The sequence below is a fragment of the Aotus nancymaae genome, unplaced genomic scaffold (genome assembly GCF_030222135.1).
Source record: "Aotus nancymaae isolate 86718 unplaced genomic scaffold, 86718_ANA_hifiasm-v0.15.2.pri h1tg000016l, whole genome shotgun sequence".
Lineage (NCBI taxonomy): Eukaryota > Metazoa > Chordata > Mammalia > Primates > Aotidae > Aotus > Aotus nancymaae.
Genome location: NW_026988428.1, coordinates 3,944,796 through 3,971,201, shown reverse-complemented (window position 1 = coordinate 3,971,201; position 26,406 = coordinate 3,944,796). Strand labels below are relative to the sequence as shown.

Here is a 26,406-nt window from a genome sequence, read left to right as displayed (position 1 = left end):
CTGAAAGAATATTATTGGTTTCACTTTGTTTTCTTGTATACTTCATCTATACCATTTCATTATGTGAAAGTGTAAAAGTTAGCAACTTTCCTAATTTTTAGAAGATAGATAGTTGCTGGAATTTTTAGTCTGAATTCACCAGTATAGTGAATGAATGCAATTTTCATTATTATAAAAGCAGCAAGCCTAACCGTAAGAGAATGTACTTGGCAAGTACAGTTAGCCTTTGCAAAATGCTACTTTCCGGCATTTATGTCTTCTGTGCTCTGTGCCTGGGTATATCACAGAGCAGATGTCTTAGAAATTTGGTTGCGCATCCTTTTTGGTGTCCTCAAATGTTGCAACATGAATTATGATGCTTAATGACGTACTCTGTGCTTATAAGAAATCCCTCAATAGACCTGATAGCTCAAATTATCTCAAACTTGGGAGGTTTTATAGCTATAGATATAGCCACAGATTTCTTTTATAAAGTGCATGATTGCCCTTTCATGTATATTTCCAAAAGGAATTCAGCTCTCTATTTTCATACTTCTTTTTTTTAATTTTTTATTATTTATTTATTTTTTATGAACAAGTAGAATTTTTTTAAATTTTTTAAATTTTTTTTTATTTAGAAAGAAAGAAAGAAAAAAAAGAATGAAGAAGAGGAAGAAAAAGGAAGAGAAAGAGAGAGAGAGAATGGGAGTATTGCTTTCTTGCCCAGGCTAGAATGCAGTTTAGTAATGGGTATTAAAAACCTCTTTTATACCAATAATTATACTTGATGTAAACAGGAAGGAATAAGGGAAGAAAATAACAAACGAGCAGCCAACCAATATTTAAACCTATGAAATGCTATGCAATTACTGAGGAGTGATTTACTTCCAATTATGTAGTCACTTTTGGAATAGGTGTGAGGTGGTAATGTATGTTTTGTGTATTTGAAGTGGAGAGTTCTATAAATGTTTATTAAGTTTACTTGTTCCGGGTCTGAGTTCAAGTCCTGAATGTCCTTGTTAATTTTCTGTCTCATTGATCTATAGAATCATTAGCTCTTCTTGTTACATTGATCCTTTTGCCATTATGTAATGTCCTTCTTTGCCTCTTTTGCTCTTTGTTGCTTTAAAGTCTATTTTATCAGAGGTGAGAATTGCATCTCCTGCTTTTTGTTTATTTGTTTATTTTTACTCTCTGATTGGTTGATAAATCTTCTTCCTTCTCTTTGTTTTGAGTCTTTGTGTATCACTGCATGTGAGATGGGTCTAGATGCAGCATACTGATCCAGTATGCTTTTTATCCAATTAGAATATATATAAGTTTAATACTGGCATTTGATGCTAGCTGGCTGTTTTGCCCATTAGTTAGTGTAAAATTTTCATTGTGTTAATGCTCTTTGCTTTTTGATATATTTTTGGAAAGGCTGATATTGGTTGTTCCTTTATATGTATAGTGCTTCTTTCAGAAGCTCTTGTAAAGCAGGCCTGGTGGTGGTGAAGTCTCTAAGTACTTGTTTGTTCGCAAAAGATTTAATTTTTCCTTTGATTATAAAGCTTAATTTGGCTGGATAGGAAATTCTGGGTTGAAAGTTCTTTTCTTTAAGGATGTTAAATATTGGTCCCCACTCTTTTCTGGCTTGTAGGGTTTCTGCTGAGAGATCTGCTGTAAGTCTGATAGGTTTCCCTTTATGGGTAACCTGACCTTTCTCTGGCTGCCCTTAGTATTTTCTCCTTCATTTCAACCCTAATAAATCTGGCGACAATGTGCCTTGGGGTTGGTCTTCTTGAAGAATATCTTTGTGGTGTTCTCTGTATTACCTGGAGTTGAATATTACCCTGCCTTGCCAGATTGGGAAAGTTTTCCTGAATGATATCCTACAGAGTATTTTCCAACTTGGATTCATTCTCTTCGTCACATTCAGGTACACCTATCAAACGTAAATTAGGTCTTTTCACATAGTCCCATATTTCCTGGAGACTTTGCTCATTCCTTTTTATCCTTTTTTCTCCAATCTTGTCTTCTCGTTTCATTTCACTGAGCTGGTTCTCGACTTCTGATATCCTTTCTTCTGCTTGATCAATTCGGCTGTTTAAACTTGTGCATACTTCGTGAAGTTCTCGTGTTGTGTTTTTCAGCTCCATCAATTCACTTATATTCCTCTCTAAATTGTCCATTCTCATTAACCTTTCGTCAAACCTTTTTTCAACGTTCTCAGTTTCTTTGCATTGAGTTAGAACAAGTTCTTTTAATTCACAGAAGTTTCTTATCACCCACCTTTTGAAACCTGCTTCTGTTATTAGAACATACTCGTTCTCCATTAAGCCTTGTTCCGTTACTGATGAGGAATTGCGATCCCCTGTAGAGGGAGAGGCATTCTGGTTTTGAGTATTCTCTGCCTTTTTAGGCTGGTTTCTTCCCTTCATTATATATTTATCCCTCTGTCGTCTTTGTAATTACCGACTTTCTAACTAGGTCTCTGAGCGGACGACCAACTTGTTGATTCCCAGCACCGAAATCTGAGCAATCCACTGCGCCGGCCAAAACAGCAGTGTTAAGATTGATGGTGCTTTTCTGCCTGGGAATCTCCGGACTCTGCACCAAGAACTGCCGCACTGAGGCACCAGCAAAACCGCCGCGCCGGCCACAAGAGTCGCCCTGGCGACCCATGGGGCTCCTCCGCTGGGAATCTCTTGGTCCGTGAGCAACAAATATTCGTCTGAAAGTGTGGCATCCTCTCGTTCTCTGTGCTTTCAGTGGGAGCTATGAGCCCGAGCTGCTAGTGATCAGCCATCTTGGATCTCTCTCTTGGGTCGCTGATCAGCAGCAGCATGAGACTTCCTGCAGGTGTGGGCGCACAGTCGAGTGTTTGTCCAGCCTCTGCATCTATTTTCATACTTCTTTTGTAGAATACTTACAATGACAGTTTTTCAGCCAAAGACCAAATTTACCATCTTGCTGTTTTTGAGCCATGGTCTAGAATATTCTTTGCTGAAATCCTCCCTAAATTCACTACTAAGTTCATATATGGAAAATGATTATTTTCCTCTGAGCCCATTTTCAGCTTAGATTGTCTGAGGCAGGAGAGTGAGCTTCTGTTAGAGTAAGGATTCTAGATTGTACTCTTTGCCACTCAGCTTTTCTACTGAAGGTCCATCTCTTAGCTTTTCCTGGAGCTAATTTTCCTCTCAACTCCAAAATGATCTTTTCATTCAAATGCTGCTCTCAGATGGAGAGATGGGCTCTTTGGGTGGACTGGGAGTCACCAAAACATCCCTGGTGGGCAGATGTAGATATTGAATTCATCACAACTAACCTGGCATTAAATATAAACAAATAAGAAATAAATGAGGATGAGGGTATGGCGATGTTTGAAGGTAAGTGGAGTCTGGAGGACCTACCTTGCCTTAGGAAAGGCTTATGGTTTGCTTTCCTGTTCTGACTGGAATGGTGGGTGTGCATGGGTCAACCCTTGAGTAGAACAAACACTTTCACTCTTGATGTTCTTCTTCGTGTTTTTGAATTTGTTTTATTCTCCAACTTAGAAAGTGTTTCTTCAGCTTTAACGTGGGGCATTTTAGATGTTTTCTGTCTCTGTTAGTTCTATATATGAAGAATGTCACCAGGCGGAAGGAACAGTAATATTTATTTAGGTGAATTGGCAAGCAAATTAGCTCACAGCGTTTGAAAGTTGAGAAATGAAATTACATACATTTTTTTTTCTTTTTTCCACAATATTAATGAGCACTTTATTTTTAAAAAGGCTCAATTCTGGGTCATATCAAATAACTCCCATTGACTAAATCTGCTAGTTTGTTGTCATGACAACCTTCACTTGAAGTGAATTAGAAGTTAACTAGGACACTTCTAAAGAGATCAATTCTGGTCTGGAATTAGACAGGATTTCAGAGCTTTCATAATCTAATATGTTTATTTCTATTACATTATAGATTGTCGGTGGGTTATTGAATATAAGGTTGTAAAAAATGTGTCTTTGGTTGATATGGGGGGAAGGTAGTGAATCTTGTTCTCCTTCTCCTTTCTTTATTTCCTCCCATGACCCCCAAAACCCTAGGGTCCAGAATAAGCCAAGAACTTCAGAACACATATATTAATTTAACATGTATTGGGAGGGCTACAGAACAGGTGTTTCAATCACTTTTGGCTTCAAAACCTTGTGTGTCCTTTTTTCTAAAATGAACAACACTGGCTCCAAATGGCTGAGTTATTTTAATCTGTCATTCACAGTTAAATGGGAGTGTTCAGAGGCTGTCAGGTGTTCTGAAGCATGTGAAAGATGCAAAGCATCCTGATTTTAAGATGCAGACACTTTATTTGGAACGATAGCATACTGATATGAGAAGTTTAAAATATGTTTGCCAAGTCACCTAAGGTTAGTTCAGCAAACATTTGTGAAGTGCCTGGATTGTAAGACAATTAAAATAAACACATAGGCATTATATCCCAAATATTAAAGTACAGTGAGAACTCAGAGCAAGATACAATTGGAAATCAGCATCAATTAACAAATTCTTTTTCAGGAACTATTATGTGCAAACTATTTCCAGGCTTGAGGAGGTGAGAATACACAGAAATCAATATAACCAAGTCCCCGTCACAGAGGAGCTTAATCAATGTACGAGTGTGGCCGTAGGTACCCAGATGTCATTCCTAATGAGCCAGCCACCCAGTAGCTCTGTCTTAGCAAAGTGTAGCAGTCAGTCTGATGTCCAAAACCACTGAAAATAATCTAAATCTTTAGAGTCTCTTATAGGAACATTCCAGGGGGAATCCTTTAGAATACACGTTAAAGTTTCTGTCAGTCCTCCTTTCCCCAGCTATCTTGCTCTCACAGCTCTCTGGCGTCCATAGCAGCTCTCTAACATCTGTCTTATTTGGCTCAAATTCCTACACCTTTCCCTCCAACTCTGTACAGAGATTTTTGTTTCTTTTCTCCTTCCCACTCTGGCTCAGTAATTTATATAGTTCAACTTAGTACCTCTGACTTCTTCCAGTTTTCCTGTTTCTCCATTATCTGCATTCTGCACTGTTTAGAAGGGTAGAATTGTAGAATCTTCCTTCTCAGCAGTGGGGTTATTGATGCAAACTCTTCTGATTGTATTTAAAGTCTCATTTACATAGATTGTGTGTGTGTGTGTGTGTGCATGTGTGTGTGTCTTTGTATGTATGTGCTGAGAGAGAAAGTTGAGCTAGACTTTGAACTTGCTTAAATAGCTCAGACAGCATTTTTTTTGGCACTTCTAGACTGACAGAAAGGCCATGTTTCCGTACATCCCCAAGTATCCTGTATTGTTTAGGCAATTAGCTGATGACCTCTTTCTCTCTCAACTGTGAATTCCTTTGCTCAGAGGGCTTATTCATCATTATATCTTCAATATCTAGCCCAGCAACTGAACCTTAGTGCCTCCCTAATAGTTGTTTGTGAAACCTCTAGTTGGAGACCTGTGGAGAAAACTCATTCCAGACTGCGGATACAGCAAGAGAAGTGATATGAAGTCATGGAACTAAGTCTCATATTCAGGGAACAGTAGGACATCTGTTGTGGCAGAAGTGCAGGGTGAATGTAGTGGGAGATGGTGCAGGAAGGCTGGGTGGAATTATGTGCCTCCTCTGCTCTGATCTCACCACCAAGTGCTGTAAAGTCTCTCTCTCCAATTGCCCTCACTAGACCATGAACTCCTTGCGGGCTCTCTGTTTTATTCATCTCCTACTCCTGCTTTGTGGCCCAGAGGAGGCATTTGATTGATGTTGAATGGATAGGTGGTGAAAGGATTTTGTTCTGTAAGAGAGGGCTGTGGGAAAGCAGGACTGGATCTGGGGGCAGCACCTCATCTGGAAGGGCAGGTCATGATCCACCTTGTGATTTGCTAAAACAATCATGTGGTGTGTGAAGGAGAAATCAGGGAAAAAAAAGTTTGGAGGCTGGAAAGCAACTTAGGAAGTTCCCCCGTCTGCCCCACTCCATATTATAGATGAAAGAGAATAAGGACTTCAACTAAATCTAAGAATTGGCTATAATATCTTGAAGTCACTCAGAGGGCCACGGCTCATAGAAGTAGCAGATGTTCTTTTTAACGGAGAAATGGCAATGATTGAGCAAGGGTCATTCTGTGCCCTGCTTGCATCCAACTACTCTCTGGCTGGGACTGGCAAGCTCTGTGCCTTCCTCTTCTTCATCTCTGTGGCAGCAGGGTCACACAGGGAACTCACAGCCACAACCTCAAGTCAGCCAATTTCAGAACATCTGTATGTGGTTTACCTCAAGTAATGTCAGATTAAAAGGATGTCATTGAAGCAAAATTTCCGTTTGAAAAAATGTTGAGCTGAAGCAGGGCAAGACATTTTTTAGGTAGCATCGCTCTCTTTGTCTGTGATGTGAAATGATTCATGACATAGACAGTGTCATTTTGTTTGATGGCTCTTGATGAAATTCTTACAATAACCCATGATGCTGTTGAAATATTTTATTTAGACAGAAAGCATACCTTGACCAGTCCTAAGCACTCAATTGGAAATACAGATAAATAAGGGGTATATAGGAATGGATGTGTGTTCCCCTCTATCTGGCAAAGAGGACCGGGGCCTGGCAAGATCAGCACAGGACACTGGTGTACCCTGACTAGTACTGGGTAGCCTGCCTGTCCTCCATCATTTTTAAACCCATAGAAGCTGGCCCACTTCTAGCCATCATCACTTCCTACCCAAACTGTTTGAGTAGCGTCCTAGCTGATTTCTCTGTCTTTTTCCAGTGCAGTTCACTTTTAAACTGTGGACAAATTATCTTTTCAAAGCAATTTCTACCATTATTCCCCCAGCCCAGTCCTGCTCTATTCTCTATACAATGAAATCCAAATTCCTTACTTTTACATGACCTGTTAAAATTTTCTCTCTCCAGTGAGAACTCTCACTGCCATGCTTCCTATACATACCTGCAGTGAAGATCGTATCACTGTATCGTCAAATCCCTGTGTTCCTTGAATGCCCCCTGCGCATTGCTTATGTGGCTACCCCAACCCCACCCACCCCACAGTGCCCTAGTCCCCAGTCTCTTCCAGTTGAAATTGTACTGTTTTTTCAAGGCTCAGTTCCTACGACCCTTCCTCCAGGAAGTCTTCCATGTTTATAGTACTAAAAATTATTCTCTTCCACATCTAGGATCCTAGAACATGTCATAACTACCTGTGTTCTGAGCACATTCTGCTTGGGGTTTTATTTAGTTGTCTATGAATCTGTTTTTCTGATTGTAATTGTAAATATTGGGAGGAGAGGGTCTGTGTTCCACAGCACCTAATATAATGCCTTGAATATATCTGCTAAATTGAATTGAATTATCTATAGTTTTGGAACCCTGAAATTTGGTCTTTTCCTTGTTTTGCATGTGTTTAAACTTAGATATAATGGAGTTTTGGGGCTTTGAGTTCAGTTGTTTGCTTTTTTTTTTTTTTTTTTTTTTTTTTTTTGAGACGGAGTTTCGCTCTTGTTACCCAGGCTGGAGTGCAATGGCGCGATCTCGGCTCACCGCAACCTCCGCCTCCTGGGTTCAGGCAATTCTCCTGCCTCAGCCTCCTGAGTAGCTGGGATTACAGGCACGCACCACCGTGCCCAGCTAATTTTTTGTATTAGTAGAGACGGGGTTTCACCATGTTGACCAGGATGGTCTCGATCTCTTGACCTCGTGATCCACCCGCCTCGGCCTCCCAAAGTGCTGGGATTACAGGCTTGAGCCACCGCGCCCGGCCAGTTGTTTGCTTTTTTATTTCAAGGTTTTAACCAGCATTGCTCAGTTATTTAAAAATTAATGTGCTTTTATCATTTTAGTATTCTAAATGCCGGTAAATGCATATATATTAATACTATCAAAAAAGCAAATTTTTGTTTCTTTCAGGGCCAGACACTGGCAACATTGTGAAGTAGGCAAAGTTAATCTCTGACAATTATGTAGTCATGACTTCTTCAGTTGTAAGTGAGGAAGGAAATACTTACACTAACTCAAGTAAATTAGATTTGGTAGGGAGGTAGTATTTGTCAGGTTGAGATGAGTAGGGTCATGTATAGACAGAGACTGGAACCCGAAACGGTGGCCTCACAGAATATTAAACTGGCAGATCAGGAACCAAGACTGTGCTCAGTCCTGTAAGGGGCGTGAGTTCTCACTCATCTCCATCTTCTCTAGCTTCTCTCACATCTGGCCTAATGGCTGCTTTTTCCAACTCCACATCTGGACCTTTCAACTCAGGCAGTTGGTACTGACTTGTAGGTCTCCTCTGTTGTTCTTTTTTACATGAAAACATATGATAGGGAATCTAACAGATTCAACCTGTCTATGGGTAGGTCCCTTGTGGATTGGGTGTCCACACATGAACATGGCTGCGTCCATTACAGTAGGGCTGAGGGCAGTGTCATCATGCTGCTGAGTCTCTCCCTTCCTTTTCATTCACTCTTCCCCTGTCTTCCGTAATTCCCAGTCATTCTTCTCTGTTGCAGCCCCTTTCAGGGATCTGAAACTCTTTATTCCAGGGCTCTCTTCTCAGAAGAAAAGTAATTTTTCAAAACCTTATTTAGTAAAATAATTATTTTCAAAATTTTATTTTGTACAATTAGATACAATTTAAAAGACCTTAATTACTCAAGGGATTATGACTTCTGAGCCCTGTCTTTTCCTGGGAACAAAGATTAGGTGATGATCAAAAAAAGACATATGAAATAGTTTTTAATTAAATAGCTGATATTTAGGTTTCTAATAATGTCAACCTCACTATATTACTATCTTCTTATTTCTAGGACATGATTATTGAGTGTTGTTCTGAAATAGCATCTCTGTTTTTGAATGATAAAGAGCCAACACCACTATCTGAGGTATGTACTTCCTCTTTAAAATTGTATCTGATCCACTCACAAGTATTATTATTGCTATGGAAATGAAAATACAGAAAACATCTGATTGTAAGTATGAAAGGCCTAACCTTCCTTATTAATGTGAAAAAGTGACACATGAGTTTACAATAGCATGTTATTTTGGTTAAAATATTCTGTGTTCAAAAAACATTCAACTAATACAAATAACTATAAAGAGGATATTTTTTAAGTCACCTCAAATCTACCATTCATAAAATAACCCCTATTAACATTTAGAGTATATCTAGAATTTTCCCTATGTACAGATGAACTTTAGAATTTTTATATCAATGGTCTCATACTTTACATGCATTCCATCACTTGCTTTTTTAATTGAATAATAATTTCATGGATAATGTTTTACAGGAAAAGTCTACTTTGTCATATGTAATGCCTGCATGATGGTTTCTGTTATGTATTTGTTGTATCAGGTGCCATTTACATAGCTAGATCTTTCTTGATAGGTCCTGTGGTTGGTTGATCCCAGTACACACATATTTCACTCTTCTGTACTACCTCTTCAAAGTTAATTCTTAGGGATTGGATTTGGAGTAAGAAAGTATATATACATTTTTATTATAAAATATATATGATATAAAATTTATAGTTTTAACCATTTTAAGTGTACAGTTCAGTGCCCTTAAGTATATTCACAATGTTGTACAACCATCACCACTGTCTAGCACCGTCCAGAACTTTTTCATCATTCCAAATAAAAACTTTATATCCATTAAACAATAACTCCTCATTTCCTCCTCCCCCACCACCCTAGCTCCTGGTAACCTCTATTCTATTTTCTGTCTCTACGAATTTGTCTATTCTAGATACCTCATATTAGAATCATACAATATTTGTCCTTTTGTGTCTGGCTTACTTCATTTAGCATAATGTTTTCAAAGTTATCTGTGTTGTAACATGTATTAGTATTTTATTCCTTCTTAAGATTGAATAATACTCCATTGTATGTATATACCACTTTTCTTCATGGATTTACCTGTTAAAGGACATTTGGGTTGTTTCCACCTTTTGACTATTGTAAGTAATGTTGCTATGAACATTAGTGTACAAATCTGAAGCCTTGGTTTCAAATCTTTAGTGCATGTACCTAGGAGTGCAATTGCTGGATCATATGGTAATTCCGTTTAACCTTTCAGAGCACTTCCAAATAGTTTTCCTGAGCAGCTGTACAATTTTATACTACTACCAACAATGCATAAGGTTCCAATTTCTAACACTTTTTATTTTCTGCTTTTTTTTTGTTTGTTTAATAGTAGGCATCCTAGAGGGCATGAAGTGGTATCTTATTGTGACTTTGATTTGCATTTCCTTAATGACTAATGATGTTGAGTGTCTTTTCATGGGCTTGACCATTTGTGTATCTTCTTTAGATAAATATCTCGTCAATTCTTTGCCCATTTAAAATTGATATATACATTTTGGTGTATTACAGCAAATGATCCTCCAGAAATGTTGCACCAACATTTGTCTTCTATCAATAGTAGATGAGAGGATCATTTACCCACATATTCATCTCTACTAGTTTTCGGTTTTGATTTTTTTTTTTTTCTTGAGATGTCTTGCTCTGTCACCCAGGCTGGAGTGCAGTGGTGTGATCTTGGCTCACTGCAACCTCTACCTGACAAGTTCAAGTGATCCTCCTGCATCAGCCTCCTGAGTAGCTGGGACTATAGGCAGACACCACCACACTTGATTAATTTTTTTTTTTTTTTTGAGTAGAGACAGGGTTTTACCATGTTGGCCAGGCTGGTCTTGAACTTCTGACCTCAAGTCATCCACCCAGCTCAGCCTCCCAAAGTGCTGGGATTACAGGTGTGAGCCACTGTGCCCAGCCCATCTACACTAGTTTTCTTCCTCCTTCTCTCCCTCCTCCTCTTCTAATGGTTGAAAGCCTGACAAGTGAAAAATAATATGTCATTATTATATTTTTATTATTAATAAGGCCAAATATCATTCTTGTGTTGGTTGGCAATTGTGTTTCTCCTTTTGCAAAATGGTATTTATTCATTTAGTGAATTGACAGATGTTTAGAATGAACTATCTCTGTGTCAGAAACTCTGTCCTGTGCACTGAAGAGCTGGCTGTGAACCAGCAACAAAGATTCTACTCTCCTAGAGCTACTATTTTCATGGCAGGAAATAGACAGTAAACAAATCAATAAACAAGATAATTTTAGGTTTTGTTAAGTGCTATGAAGGAAGAAAACAGAGTGATATGTTAGAGTCAGCAAACTATAGCCTGTGAGCTGTATCTGGCAACTCCCTGTTTTATAAATAAAGTTTTATTGGACACAGCTTTGTTCATTCATTTACGTATGATCTATAGTTGCCTTCACACTGTAAAAGCAGAGTTGGGTAATTTTGACAGAGACTGTATGCCCTACAAAGCCTAACATATATTATCTCACCCTTTACATAAAGGGTTTGCTGATCCCTGTAACAGAGAGTGACAGGGAATGGGGTGTCAGCTTAGATAGTGTGGTCAGAGAAGACTGAAGACTTCTCTAAGGAGGTGACATTTGAAGTAAGACTGAAATATTATACTGTATTTTTCTCATTAGATCATTAACTTCCTGGGGGCACAAGTGATGCTATCTTCTGAGTTCTTACAGTGCCTTGTATACCACATCTCTTGATCACTGGTTCTTGAATTGAATGGAATTTCCTTTAGTTTTGAACATCTGAAATTTAATCTGCTTCATCTATTCATTTGACCATTTATGTCCTTTTCCCACTTTTTAAACAGGGAACTTAATTGTTTATTATGGAAATGTGTAGACTTACTGTGGTAGACCACTGATAATAAAATCAAGCTTAAATCTAATTTTGGATAAATTGCAGTTAAAAATATGTCTCATCTTGAATTGTAACTCCCACAATTACCATGTTTCATGGGAGGAACCCAGTGGGAGGTAATTGAATCACGGGGGTGGTTCTTTCCCGTGCTGTTCTCCTGAAAGTGAATAAGTCTCATGAGATCTGATGGTTTTAGAAATGCGAGTTTCTCTGTATGAGCTCTCTTTCTTTGCCTGCTGCCACCCACGTAAGACATGACTTGCTCCTCCTTGCCTTCCACCACGATTGTGAGGCCTCCTCAGCCACATGGAACCGTAAGTTCATTAAAGCTTTTTCTTTTTAGGAAAAAAAATAGGTTACAAAAAAGAATTTGTTATAATAAAATGTATGACTTATAATGTCAGTGGGCTTTGGTTTCTGACAGGTCTGGGTTGGAATCTCAGCCTTGAGTCTTGTCAGTTGTGTGAACTTGGAAGAGTTATTTAACTTCTCTGAGCCTCCGTTTTCTCATATGTAAAATGGGGCACAAATTCCAACCTCTCACAGTTGTTGTGAAGATTAAAGCAAATAATATATTTTCAGTATTTGTCATATGGCCTAGTAAAAATAATTGTTTAGGAAATATTAGCTATAAAATAGCAATAATCATTATTATCATCATCCCCATCATGGGTTTACCCTCCATGTGTGAATTCTTCATCCCCTAATCAACTAGTTTTAAAAACACCTTTAGAATCCAAGTTTGTTTTGAAAAATATTGACAGAAGAGGACAAATGTTAAAGGTATTATTTTCTTTGTCTGTAATTTGAATTATTGTTGAATCCTATAAGAATTAGGTCTCTGTGCAGGACCCCAACATGAGATCCTAGTGGTGAAAGAGCTGCCCACCCAAGATGGAAGATGGCTTCCAACTAACTTCCACTGAAAACAAGACTCACCAACAGTATGGGGATGGGTGGTGGGCATCCATGAGCTTGTCCCAAGAAGTAAATGGTTAGGCAAACGAAATTACATGCCTTTGTGAAGCTGTTTTTGTCACTAGCAGGAGATCTTGCTGTGCAATTTAGTTCTTTACTGAGCATACCTATTACAAATTATCTTTGCCTATATTAACTCTTCCTAATTAGAATAAATATTGACATACACACCTTGTGACCAAAAAAAAAAAAAAAAAAACCCTGAGAATAGCAAAGAGATGAAGGGAGGGAATGAGTGCCCTGTGCTTTCCTTCTTAGTGATTAATCACAGAATATCAATAACTATTACATATGATTTCTGGTGAGGCAGCAATAAAAAGCATTTTTAATTGCCTGTGAAGGTTCAAATTATTGCAGTTTCTAATTTGTCAGGTAGGATTCAAACATGATGCTAAAAATATTCTTGTTCTCGTGGTAACTGACCATGGAATGGGCTAAGTTGTTTTATAGAACCTCCTGTCTGTCAGTAATTATTGACCACCAGCTGCATATAGAACATTGGTATAGATGCTTTTGTTGGGATTCAAGTTCCTGTAGTTAGCAAAATCAAATATTGTCATATTGGTTCACATGATACAAATAAATTTGCCTAATCAATTACATGCACGTACGTGTATGTGTGTGTGTGTGAGAGAGAGATTTGAATGGACTAGCTTCATACAGAATCAGTATGGAGAGGAGGTGCCTAGGAGCAGATCATGATTTGAAAGCAGAAAAGGTTATCCGAGGCCAAGATATCAGATATATTAAATAAGGAGATTGCAAAGCAATTTTTCTTGGCTGTATGAGTTTGGTAGAATTTTCTTTTTTAGTTCAAGATTTTTAGCCAGACCTAGCATAGTGCCTGACAAATAATAATGATAAAATAATGATAATAGTCACGAAAGGCAAGTATTTCTACTGCTAGTAATAATAATAATCATAGTTAATATTAAGTACTTATTGAGCACACGGCATGTGCAGACATTGTTTTAAATATTTAATATGACAAGAGCCCTATGAAGTTGGTTGCCATTATTATTCTTGTTTTAGAGATGAGGAAACTGATGTTTAGGAAAATTGAGCAGAGTGTGGAAGGTCTCACAGCTTGGTAAAAGTAGAAGGTGGGAGTCAAATATGGGTCTGCTTAACTCCAGGATCTACAGTTCTAACTAAACTACACTCAGTAGGTGTTTTACTAGAATAGTGGGAGCAGATACTGCAGGGAGTTGAGGATTAAATAAGGGGTGAGAAAGTGAAGGCTGAAAGTGTAGGTTAGTCTTTAAGAAGATTTGAGAGGGTAAGAAAACAGCTAGAGAGAGACACAGTCATGGGAGGGTGTTAGAATAGTAGTGGTCAAGGCAGGCTGTGTTATGGGATTTTTGGGGTGTTGCTTTTCTGGCCTGAAACCTCTGACCAGTGGTGCCTTTGCCCGAGTTTTTGCTCTGGTCCACTGGGCTTTTTCTGCCCAATGGCAGGTTGCACTTGGCTCACGCTACTGACCTGGATCCCATGCCTGCTAAGGGCAAGTCAGGTGTGGAGCATCAAGGGATGTGTGAACAAGCATGGGGTCCAGCCACAGTGGAGTCAGACATGCCGGCTGCTGCAGCGTGGCGGGCAGCTCCAGGTGCTAGCATGGGCGCTGGCTCTTTGCAAGGCTGCGGCTGGACCAGGCACACCACAAGCAGCTTCCCTGGTTGGCAGTGGGGAACACGGTGGTTCCCAGAAGCCTGGAGACACCAGGAACCACAGGACCTCAAAGAGGAAGTGACATCCTTGGCTTGGGGATCTCCCAGATCTGGGCTCCCAGAAGGGCCACAGGTCTTCTCTCCTTCTTTTCTCCTGCAATGTGGTGAGCAAGGGGCATGTTTCAGCCCTGTTTGTGTTACAGCTCTTTTAGCCCTGCCATTTGGCAGTCCTGAGTGCTTGTCCTGTGACTAGGAAGAATGAGGTATACAGACAAGTGGAGGGTGAGCAAGATGAAGAGGACCTTTACTGAACAATAGAACAGCTCACAGGAGACCTGCAGCAGGTAGCTCCTTTCTGCAGCCAGGGTGAACCAATGAGTGTTCAGCTCCTAGCACAGAGGAGCCCCTGGAGTGGGAAGCTCTTCTCTGCAGGCAGGTCAGCCTGTCGTCTCTACAACTCTCAGCAGAGAGGAGGCCCTGGAGTGGGTTGCTCCTTTCTAAAGCTGATAGTCCCAACACCTCTGCAGGCCTCTGAAGCTCTCAGCAGAGAGGAGGCCCTAGAGCGGGTAGCTTCTCTCTGCTGTTGGTCATCCTGATGTCTCCTGCTATCAGCAGAGAGGGCAGCTCCTCTCTGCACCTGGTTGTCCCATCATCTATTCTGCCCTGGCTGAACACAGGTGACCATGAGTGGGCAGGGAAAAGGCACCACAAGTCCCCACTCTGGTCCATGGTACTGGTAACCCAGCCCCCTGACTTCAGGCCCTCCTTGGCCTGAAGGTGGGACCTTGCCAGGGACCTGCCACCTTCTGCCCAGGAAACTGTCTGCCTCCTGCTGCCATTCATGACACCCAGGCTTAGCCCTGACTTTGCTCTTTGATTGCAGCAGGTGCCAACAGCAAGGAGAAGCCAGGCAGTGGGAGCAGGCACTTCCAAGCAATCCTGGGTCCCCAAGAGTGTAGGGATGCCTGGGTTTGCAGCTGCAGGTTGGGTAACTACAGCTGTGCCAGCGAGGTGGATGGGATGGGGATCCTGCCTCCTTGATAGCATGGGAGGCCCAGATCTAGAGCCCCACTTTGGGTGGCTGCAGCTGTGCCCAGGAGGGTGGGGCTCCCACCGACTCCATGGAGTGTACAGTCCCCCTCCCTGCTGCAGCTGGTATGCTGGCAATGGTAGGCCATCTGGAGTGTTCGCTGCCATAATTAGAATAGGAGCAGTCATAAGGGAAAAGAATTAGGGGAGGCAGAAATTACTCATCTAGGGGAGAGAAGGACAAATGATGGAGCAGAGCCCTAAGCGACATAATAGGAAACAGAAAGACATCCACAGCACAAGTAGGATAGTTGACTGGAAGCAGAGGGAAAAAAAACTCTTTCTTTAGGTCTCTGAGTGGCAGATCAAGGAGGAGAAAGACGTAAATTTGTAACAAAAGGGCAGAAGCAGCTGGGAAGTTTACCCAGCGGTTTTAATTTATTCAATGAACTACAGGCAAGTTTATCTCATGTTGGAGTTGGGCAGAGGGTTGAGGGCGTGGTCTTCTGAGAGATGAAGATCTTGATTTTCATAGTAATTGATTGAGTGTGATGAGTGAGGAAGCTGATCCAGGGCAAATATAAGGATTGAGGGCCACACTGAAATGTCAAAGTCATAAATTGATTGGGGCACTAGACTTCCTGGCTTTTGATTTTTCTTTAACCACACTTAGCTTCCTCAGTGTAGGAGTGGAATTAAAAATGCCAGCAGAAGCATCTTATTTTACTGGGCAGGTGCAAGAGGAGAGCAGAGGCGTGTGGAGGTGAGATTCCTAGTAGGACAGCTGACAGCGCACAAGACACTGAGGTGGAACAGAGCAGCTAAGAATCTACACTGTGATAAATAAAAATGCCTCTCCCTTACTCTGAGAAAGAGTCACTACAGTGTAATAGCTCCGTTTTTTCTCAAGCTCCTGTTGAACATAAACTAGTTCATGTCATATGTTTTCTTTTTGAATTTAATCTAAAAATCCTCAGTAATGGTTAAATTCTGATTTACACTATATTATCAAGTAAATTTTTAATGTGCATTCTATTTTAATTTGGTTGAATTTAGTATGTTTATAGTCTCTTATTTCCAATTTTTAAAATTATGGTTTTCTTGTTTGTTTTTTACAGACAAGGTCTCACTCTGTCACCCAGATTGGAGCACAGTGGTGTGATCATAGCTCCCTTTAACCTTAAACTCCTAGGCTCAAGCAATTCTTCTGCCTCAGCCTTCTGAGTAGCTGGGACTAGGCACATGCCTCCATGCCCAACTATTTTATTATAGCAATGGGGTCTCATCCTGTTGCCCAGGCTGGTCTCCAACTCTTGGTCTCAAATGATTCTCCCACCTCATTCCCCCAGAGCACTGGGATTACAGGCATGAGCCACTGTACCAGCCCAAAATTATAATTTTTGATATGTTTATGATCAGTTGTTGATAACCACATGCTTGTTACTAAAATCATTACTGTTCCACTATGTTAACATACTTTATTTAGGTATTTGTACCTTTAATTTTATGTCTTACGTATTCTATCATGTGACTACCTATATCTTATTACCCCTTGTAACCTCTATGACTCCTGCCTGTCAGCTGCAGTGATCACTCTGCAGTGCTAGCATCTTATCTGGTGCTGAGTTATCATGTAAAAATGAGTAATAACACATCCAGTCTACTTCAACCTAACCCAAACAGCTTTCTTTTCATCACTTTTCTCTCCAGCCCATGGTTTATAACTTTGTACTTAATAGTTTTTGTCAAAATAAATGTGTTATTATGACATGCTTCCATATTTGTCTCCCACACAAGTGCAGGTTGGGTCTTATACAATAAGATTGAGTCTTGCTATGTTTTATTCTGAGTGCTTTGCCCAGTATTTGGTCCATAACAAATGTTCAAAAAATGTTTGTTAAATGAATGAATGCCTCATGATACATCTTCTAGAGCTAGCCCTGGGCTGAGTTCTAGTCCTGCCATCAACAGTGATTTTGAGCCCATCAGTTTCAGTTATTTGCAAACATTTGTGAAGTGCCACCTTTGTACTAGCCATTGGGCTAGGTACTGGGGCGAAGAAGTAGAAGCCAGAGTTCTTGCTTTCAAAGGGGCGCACAGATTAGTGGGGGAGGCAGACAGTTACAGAAACGATTACAGTAAATGGTTGGGAAAAGAGGCCTCAGAATTAAGCAGCACTCCATGGTTCTTCTAGCATTCTCTCATTACACCTCTGAAGGTGATGCACTTTTGATATCTTTTTAGAAGGATTCACTAGTTCCGTCTATGAAGTTAAGTTAGTGGCTGCTCTTATGGCCCATCATTACAAATTTTGGAAATTTTGCTTTGGAAAATGATTGGAAAGTAAGAGAATATCCTTAGGAAGATATGCACATGATCAGAGCATTTATGAAAGCATTTTCCTCTGATTAGGAAGACCTTTGGAAGACAAGGCAGAAAATAAGTCTTAGCTTTGGCAGTAGGCTCAGTGTTGAGGGTATAATTTATGGTTTTGTTCACGGGGATGGAGTGAATGAGACAAATCCTAAGAGCCCTGGATGCAAACACAAAGTAAGAGAGGAGTTAGAAAACAAAAAGTCAACTCAGTTTACAAGCTGCAGCTGAGTATAAAGCACTGGGCTGGACTCCCTGGAGGAATCAGAGACGGTGTATTAGTCCATTTTCACACTGCTGTGAAGAACTGCTCAAGACTGGGCAATTTATAAAGAAAAAAAGGTTTAATTGAGTCACAGTTCCACATGGCTGGGGAGGCCTCAGGAAACTTACAATTGTGGCAGAACAGGGAGCAGGCATATCTTACATGTGGCAGGAGAGAGAGAAACAAAAAGCGAGAAGGGGAAGAGCCCCTTGTAAAACCATAAGATCTCATGATAACTCACTCACTGTCACGAGAACAGCATGGGGGAAACTGCCCCCTCCAATTACCTCCCACCAGGTTCCTCCCTCAGCACCTGGGGATTACAATTCAAGATGAGATTTGGGTGGGGACACCCAGCCTAACCATATCAGATGGGAAGACAGAGTGAGTCCTGATCCAAAAAGGCTGACAGTCTAGAGAGAAGGGATGAGGCTTGTGCTTACGTACGAAGACAGTGGTTTTCTGTTTAAAATGGATGATTGCTTTGCACAAAGATGGGAAGAATGAGGTGGGAGAGGTGAAAAGACTTGCCCAAAGCCACACAGCTGGTAACTGTCATAGCCAAGGCAGGCAGACTCCAGAGCCTGTTGTTAACCATTGTCAGTACACTGAAGATGGCTCTGTTGAGCCTTTTCAGTCTGGAGATTCTTGCTCATTCAAATGGAGGGGCTAGATTAACGATTGAGAGAGAGAGAGAGAGTTAGAATCAGGATTTGTGAAGCAATATGCATGGTGGTTAGTGGACAGACTCTCGAGAGCCAATTTGCCTGGCTCCAAATCCCAGCTTAGCTCTATTTTCTGGTTGTATAATCTTAGGCAAGTTGTTTAATCTCAATGCTTTGATTTCTCTGTTTGTAAAATGGGGATGGAAATAATACTTACTTTATAAGGTTGTTGTATGGATTAAATGAGTTAATCCATGTAAAACTCTTAGAACAGTGCCTGCCACAAAGTAAGCAGAATAGTTACTATTACTCTCATTTAAAAGCTATCTGATTTCACCTGGAATGAGACCCTTACAGTATATTTGTTCCCCTAAGGAGTGGCTGTAGCAGAAGAACAACACAAAGTGTAGGAGGAAGCCTCTGAGTATACTCAGGGAAGAGGGCTGGAATAATGCAAGTGCAAGGAATGGCTGCATGCATCACTTTTAACCACGCATATTCCCATTCCCATCTGTCCCTGTTACTTCTATTTTGTAACAAAGCACCCCAAACTTAGTGGCATAAAACCACCATTTTTTTTTAGGTCAAGGATTCTGTGGGTCACATATTGGGAAGGGCATAGTGGAGTAGGTTATTTCTGCTCCATGGTATCTGGGACATGAGATAGTTTTGTTGAGAAAACTGGAAAGTTGGGGATGATTCAGCTGCTGGGAGCTGGAATTGCTGAAGGTGCATTCAGTCTGGTGCTGGATGCTGGTTGTCAGCCATCAGGTTTTGGTTGTTGGCTGGGGGCTGAGAACAGACTTGGGCTGTGGTCTGGAACGTAACTTGTGAGCTTTCTTTGTGGCTGGTTGGGTATCCTCACAGCAGGGTAGCAGGGTTTCAAGAGTGAGCCTCACAAGAGAACAAGGTAGATGCTCTATCACCATCTATGCCCTAGCCTTAAAATCACATAATGACTCATCCTTGGTAGTCATCCACTTTGATTCAAGGTTGGACATAGACTCCATTCCTTCACTGGAGGGCTTGAAGACAAATTTTAAGAAGGGAATATGGTTTGGGAGCTATTGGTGCAGCCATCTGGGGAAAATGCAATCTGCCATGACATCCAATAAAACTAAGTCTTTTCCTCCTCTGAGCAGAGGTTGTCCCTAGGAACCTGCTTAGGCAATTTTTGAGGGTGATTAGACCCACACAGTAAAGGATAAACTAGATGGATTCTCAAAGCAACCTTTGAAATAATCTATGCAGTTTTTCTGGGTGCTGGATGGGATTTGCTTGTGTGTACCCCTATTGATGTGGAACAGTTTCTACTTCATTTTTTAGCATGTTAAATCCTAGAGGATGGTGCTAGGCTATTTAATATCCATTGGCAAATTTTATTACATTACTGTATAACCCTTGGTCTCTTTTAAACAATATTTCCCAAATGGTAGTAATGACAGTACTCTCTAAACTGTCATTTACAAGGCTCTGCATATTCTGTAGTAGATATTTACTAATTATTTAAAAATCAATTATACTAATATTATTCCTTTGGTTAAGTTGAGAGCTACAGACTTTCTTTCCTTTCTTTCTTTCTTTCTTTTTTTTTTTTTTTTTTGTATAAACCAAGACATGTCTGAATAAATTTTATGGGCATCTATAATTACATCTTTCTTCTGTGAGACATTATCATTCTGTCCTCAAGTGAAGAGTATCCTTTGTATGTAAGTTCATGAGACAGCCACTTAATATTCTTATATTCTTTTGGAGACAATGCCAGATGAATCAGTTCCACACTGCTTTTAAAACACAGCACTGACTTTGATTCCATCCACTTACTGTTCACTTCTAACTGTCAAATTTGGCTAAGGGAAAAAGAAAGCCCTTAAGAAAAGGCCAGGCTATTAATGTGCTCTTCAAAATGCTAGGAAAAGGCTAAACTGTTTAAAGCATTTCCAAAACTCTCATCTCAGAGATTTGCCAGCAATGGTGTCAAGGTGAAATATGCTCTCCTTCATCAAGAAACCTAGAGCCTTTGTGTTATCCGTGCTCAAAGTAGCAGTTCCACTTTTGTTAGATGTGCAATTTGGGAGTATAATACTTGGATATAATTTAAACTGAGATATCATGATGAGCCTGATATTGTGTATTTACTATGAAAGTGATGAGAAGTGTGTGCACTCTGTGATAAACCAAGTCAGGCCTCATTCTGGATATAACTGCACTTCAGCCTCAAAGGCACACTTTCCTGAAGTTTAGTCATTTTGTGTACCTTCACAGCAGGTGAGACACAGGGGAATCATTAGCAAATCTGTTCACTGCTTTTTGTTTTGCTGGAAATCAAGTTAAATGTGCAGTTTCCTTTCCTTCATTCAGTTTACCAAACTGGTTTCACCTTGCTTAGAAAACTGGACCTTTGGTTAGAAAACTGGACCTTTAACAATGGAATTATATTTTCATCTTAGGAGGATGTTTGATTTTTGCCTCATAGAGCTGAGTCAATTGGCAAACCTTTGGAAAGTCTCCTGACAAATGTTTTTAAGTTTAAATAAATAAATAAAGAAGCAGGTATAAATTTATCCATTTCCCTTGTTTACTTTGGGCGTTAGCCATTTAAGATTGTCTTTGCATCTGTTCCATCCACCTATATCTCAAGCTGCTAATGCCATTACGTCCTTTTCACAACCACGTGGCAGTGTAATATGTTATCAAGAGCACTCAGCACACATTCTAGTCCCAGTTTTGCCCTTATGAATAAGTGATTAGTCCTGAAAGACCTCTGGTCAACTAGATTCTGTTGAAGGTCTCTGAGGCAATGTATTCCGGTTGACAAGAACATGGTCTGATTCTTGGTTCCACTACCTATTGGTTGTGTGACCTTGAACAAGTTACTTCCCTGGACTTCACTTCCTTATGTATAAATTAGTGAAAGCTATTTCTCCCATAGGATTACATTAGAAGCAATATTTAACACATTTAGTATGGTGCCAGTACAATGCCAGTGGTAAGCATTCAGTTCATTGTGGTCATCTTTATTTTTCTGGCCTTAAAATAATGTGAAATGAATCATTTGTTCATTTAACCATTAACAAACTCCCTTCATTCGTAACTCTTAGCCTATCTAAATGTTTGTGAATTTCAAAGAGTAAATGACCATTTAATATGTATCCTTTTTTTGGGTAGGTATTTGTGGCAGATACTGTATGTATTCTTGAGGTTATTTTTCAACTGTTCTTTTTTAATTAAACTGTTTATTTTGACATAATTGTAGAGATTCACATGCAGTCATAAGAAATAATACAGAGTTTCTGCCTGTGCTTTACTCAGTTTCTTCCAATGGTAACATCTTGCAAAACTGTTGCATATCGCACCGAATATTGACAGTGATAAAAACAAGACATAGAACATTTCCATCACTGCAAGGATCCCCTCTGTTGTCCTTCAGTAGTCCCATCCCCTCCTTAACTCCTGGCAACCACCAATCTGTTCTCCACATTCGCAGTTTGGTCATTCCAAGAATGTTGCATAAAAGGAATGTTATAGTATGTAACATTTTGAGATCAGCCTTTTTTCATTCAGCTAAATTCTGTGGTGAGCCATTAAACTATCCTTTTGATGAACAACAAAAAAATTTAAGAATAGTATCACATTTTATTTTGGCAATAGAATTATCATTAGCCCAAAGTGCTTGGTGCAGTACCTGGTACACAGCAAGCAGTAAATATTCAGTGATGCTCAGCAAATTTGCTCCTCTTCTGCCCACCCCTACCCTTCCTCCTCTTCCTCTTCTCTCCTTCCTACTAATTTTCTTCTTGCCCTTTCCTTCTTTACATCACCTTATTAATGTTAACTGACAAAGGCTAATTGTTCAAGTTAGAAATACTAAAAAGAGTTAAATGAAATAATTTATGTGCAATTTCTTTGTAAGTTGTAGACTCTACTAGAGTTGCTTTAAGAAATTGCCAGTCAGTATCGGCTGCCTTCTGAGAATGGTTTGCAGCTGCTGGTGGTGTATACTGATGTGAATAAAGAAGTCAGCATGAGCGGGATTTCTTTCCACACTGGACACATAAGGTCTGTCCTCTGGTTTGTTACTGCAGTGGGAGCTGCTAACTAACAAAAGCTGTCATGCTTTGATTCTAGGCAACAAAGTCCCAGGAACAAAATGGAAAGTTTAGTTCATGTTCTTTATAAAGCCTTTGTTCTAAAAAAGAGCCTCCCATTCCTAGTTGCTAGAAGTTAGGCCCAGTGAGCTCCTTCATAAAAAAGCATCAAGAAATGGCAAGTATTGTTAGAACTCTGGAGTTTTCATTTCTGTATCTCAGGTCAAAAACCCACAGGCAGAGCCCACAGAGCCCTTCAGGAGGGAATCCAGTTATGAGGTTGTCAGTAATACCATTTCTTCCTATAACTTTGCTGCTGAGATTCAGATCCCTGACCTTTAAATGGAACTCAGCCTTGATGGTAATGGAATTTTCCCCTCTTCAGAAATACAATGAGGATAGAACAAGCTTGCCAGGGCATAAGTTTTAGTCAGGATAGAGTAGGTTCTGCTGTGCTAACAAGCACCAAATCTCAGTGGCAATAAAGGTTCGTTCCTCATGCCCAGTGAGGGTTGGGCGACTCTCTTCCAACTTGTAACTGTTCTGTCTGCACTTCATGACCTCTAAGGAAACCACTGCAGGAGAAAAGAGGGGTAGAGGATTTTACAGGGTATTTTTTCATAGAGTGACCATACATCCAGGTTGCCAGGCACAGTCACAATTTACACGTGTCAAGTTGGAGTTGTGGTTCCTAAGTACATAAGTTCCTTTTACTGTGTAAAAGGTCCTAGTTTGGACAATGAATTAGGGTGAATATTTCTAAGAGGCTGCCTGGAGTGGCTGTCAGAATTTTTGCTTATACCCTGTCAGTTTCAATCTAACACATGAGGATGTGATTAGAGCATTGTAGAGGTGCAAGTATATACTTTAGTGAACCCAATAATTTTTGGCACAATAGGCATTTGCAGGCATGCCGTGAATTTTTAAATAGAAATAATTCAATAACTTCAACTGCCAAAGCTCTGTGGAGCAAATGTGATATAAATATTATATTTTTATTGACTAAACCGTTGCATTTCATACATGTTGTGGTAGGCTAAACAGTGGCTCTTCACGGTGGTCCACATCCTAACCCCCAGAACTTGTTACCTTATATGACAAAATGGACTGTGCAGATGTGATTAAGTTAAGGATAGGGAGAGGCGGAGATGATCCAGGTGATCCCTAAATGTCATCACAAGCATCCTTGTGAGAGGGAGCCACAGGGAGATTTGACACCAGAAGGGGAGACGGCCATGTGATGATGGAAGCAGAGACTGGAGCGGTGAGCCATGAAGGTGAAGAAAGGGGTGCAAGTCAGGAAATACAGGCATCCTCTAGAAGCTGAAAAAGGCCAAGAAGTAGATTCTCCCCTTAGAGCCTCCAGAAGGAACCAGCCGTGCCGACACCTTGACTTTAGCCCAGTGAAATTGATTTCAGATTTCCGACCTCCAGGGCTATAAGAGAATGTATTTATGTTGTTGTAAGCCACTAAGTCTGTGGGAAATGAAGGCAAAGTACATCCTGAAGTTAAACCTGTGACTTCAAAATTTTTTTCTAGTTAAGATAGATACTATTATCATCCTGTTTTACATGGAGGAATTGAGGCCTAAAGAGTTGACCAAAATCTCTCAGCTAGTTAGTGTCAGAGCCAGGATTCACACCCAGGCACTCCGCCAGCTCCCAACTCTGCTCTGAGCTCCTTCTCGCCATGTTTGTCAACCACTGGCAAGTCCAAGGTTCTCTGTGAAACACCCCTGCTCTGTGCAGCCTCTCCCTGTCCCACCTGACTCAGTTTCCCACTCCGTCCCTTGGCTCAGCGCTCTCTGGATACCCATGCTTTTCTAGCTTCAACTTTTGGAAATGTTATGGAAAGTTCTAGAGCTTCCATACATAACTTCTCAAGTAAAGTTACAATTCAGGTAGCATTATTGAATTTCTTCATATTTAAGTTTACAGGAAGATATTATTTTTGAATCTGATTTTTACTCCTTTTTAATCTCTAGTTCTCCTTACACTCTAGAGCACGGACTATTCCTAAGGGAAATCAAATAATAGATTAATAGAAGTGATGCTGGAAATATATTAGGCTTATTTTACCATGACCCAGAAAAGAAGCATCTGGAAATTTGGTGTAAGAGCTTTTAATTATTACTTTAGATCTCTCATAGCTTGTATTGGTTATATACTGTTACACATTTAGCCATATTGCCATTTGTTTAATGGTCCTATAACTGAGACTGGTTGCAGGACACCAGGGAGGCTCAGCTACCCGATAGGATGTGTTCTTCCAGGCTCTTGGTCCCTCACCCAAGAATGGGGGAGAGGACCCCACCGGGCACATTGGGCTTGTAAGTAAATATTGGACCCCAAAGAGTTTTGCAGAAAGTAATTTATTTAGGCAGAGAGAGAGAGAGAGAAAGGAGAAAGAAATAGAGAGCAAGAAGTTCCCTTGATGTCATGGAAGGGGATCCGGAAACGGAGTCTGCTGAGATATGGGAGAAGGGTCTTTTAACCTGGGTGTTATTCCCGTCCTATTCAAGTTTTCTGTCCTATGAAAGGAGTTCCTTTAAACTTCTGCTACAGTGATTGATCTTTCTATCTTCCGTGTGCACGAAAGTTAAAACAAAGACCTCTAAGCTCCCGGATGGAGATGTGGAGGGGGCGGGGGGAAGGTATGGCGCTGGGAAGTTCTTGCCTTTGAAACGACGCCCCCTTGTGGACCCGGGAAGAGAATACATTCCCTCATAACCACTAAATTAAATCTTCATGCCTGACTTAACTCCTGCATGGAGCCAACCAAATCACTCCTTCGGGATTGAAAAATTCATTTTCTCAGCTCTGAGAATGTGATGGCTGACAGCCCTCAATTCTCAACCCTCTCTAGGAACTTCTTTCAACTGAAGGACATGAACTCCTGGAGGAAAGCCCACATCCAATTACTGGTTGATGTGGCAGTGCAAAGACCCAACCCCGCCCCCCGCCCCCACCACAGTTCAGGACAACTCTGAAGGGCCACCTCAGCCTCAAAATTCCCTATGGGGTTGGCTGAGCCCTTTGTTGTGACTGCATTGCAGCTGAGCTTCTCCCTCTGCCTAACTCTGCTTCCTTCCCTTTTCCCATGGCGTTTGATCTCAAGGGTATTCCCTAATCCCAGTAAACTTTCTGACAGCTAAATTCCATGTCAAAGTCTGCTTCCCAACAATGAACTCAAAAAATCAAAAATGAAGATCTCTGACTGGTGATGAATTCATTATCCTTATTTATTGGAATTAGGAGAGTCTAAAGGACCTAGGAAACGTGTTTCCTGGCTTCAGGTTTCTTTTTATGTAGAAGGAAGTGGAAGCATCATACACATGTCACCCACTTAGGATTAAAAATACATTATACAACATGACCCATAGTTGAATGACATTTTCTTTGACCTCCATCATAACAGTTCATTTATGAATGAAATAAAACTCCATAAACCAGACCCTTGACTATATCCAGTCAATAAACTCAGGCTTCCTTTCTCACAGAAACTGTTTTCTCAGAGTATAAAAATGAGGCCTTAGCAACGTTTTAAAACCATTCCCAATCACAGAGACTGAGGAATAGACATTTAGTTTTATAACACATAGGATGTAGGCATTTTTGTTAAATCCTCCATCCAAG

General features: G+C 40.3%; 1 protein-coding gene across 2 annotated transcripts in view; it reads left to right on the top strand.

Annotated features, from left to right (window-relative positions):
* Positions 1–26,406, top strand: part of CFAP54 (cilia and flagella associated protein 54) — a 355,515-nt gene that overhangs the window by 298,817 nt on the left and 30,292 nt on the right. For both annotated transcript variants that reach the window (XM_064376848.1, XM_064376847.1), the window contains one exon: positions 8,779–8,853. In XM_064376848.1, the coding sequence (XP_064232918.1) occupies positions 8,779–8,853 (75 nt within the window). The remainder of the gene's footprint in view (positions 1–8,778; positions 8,854–26,406) is intronic.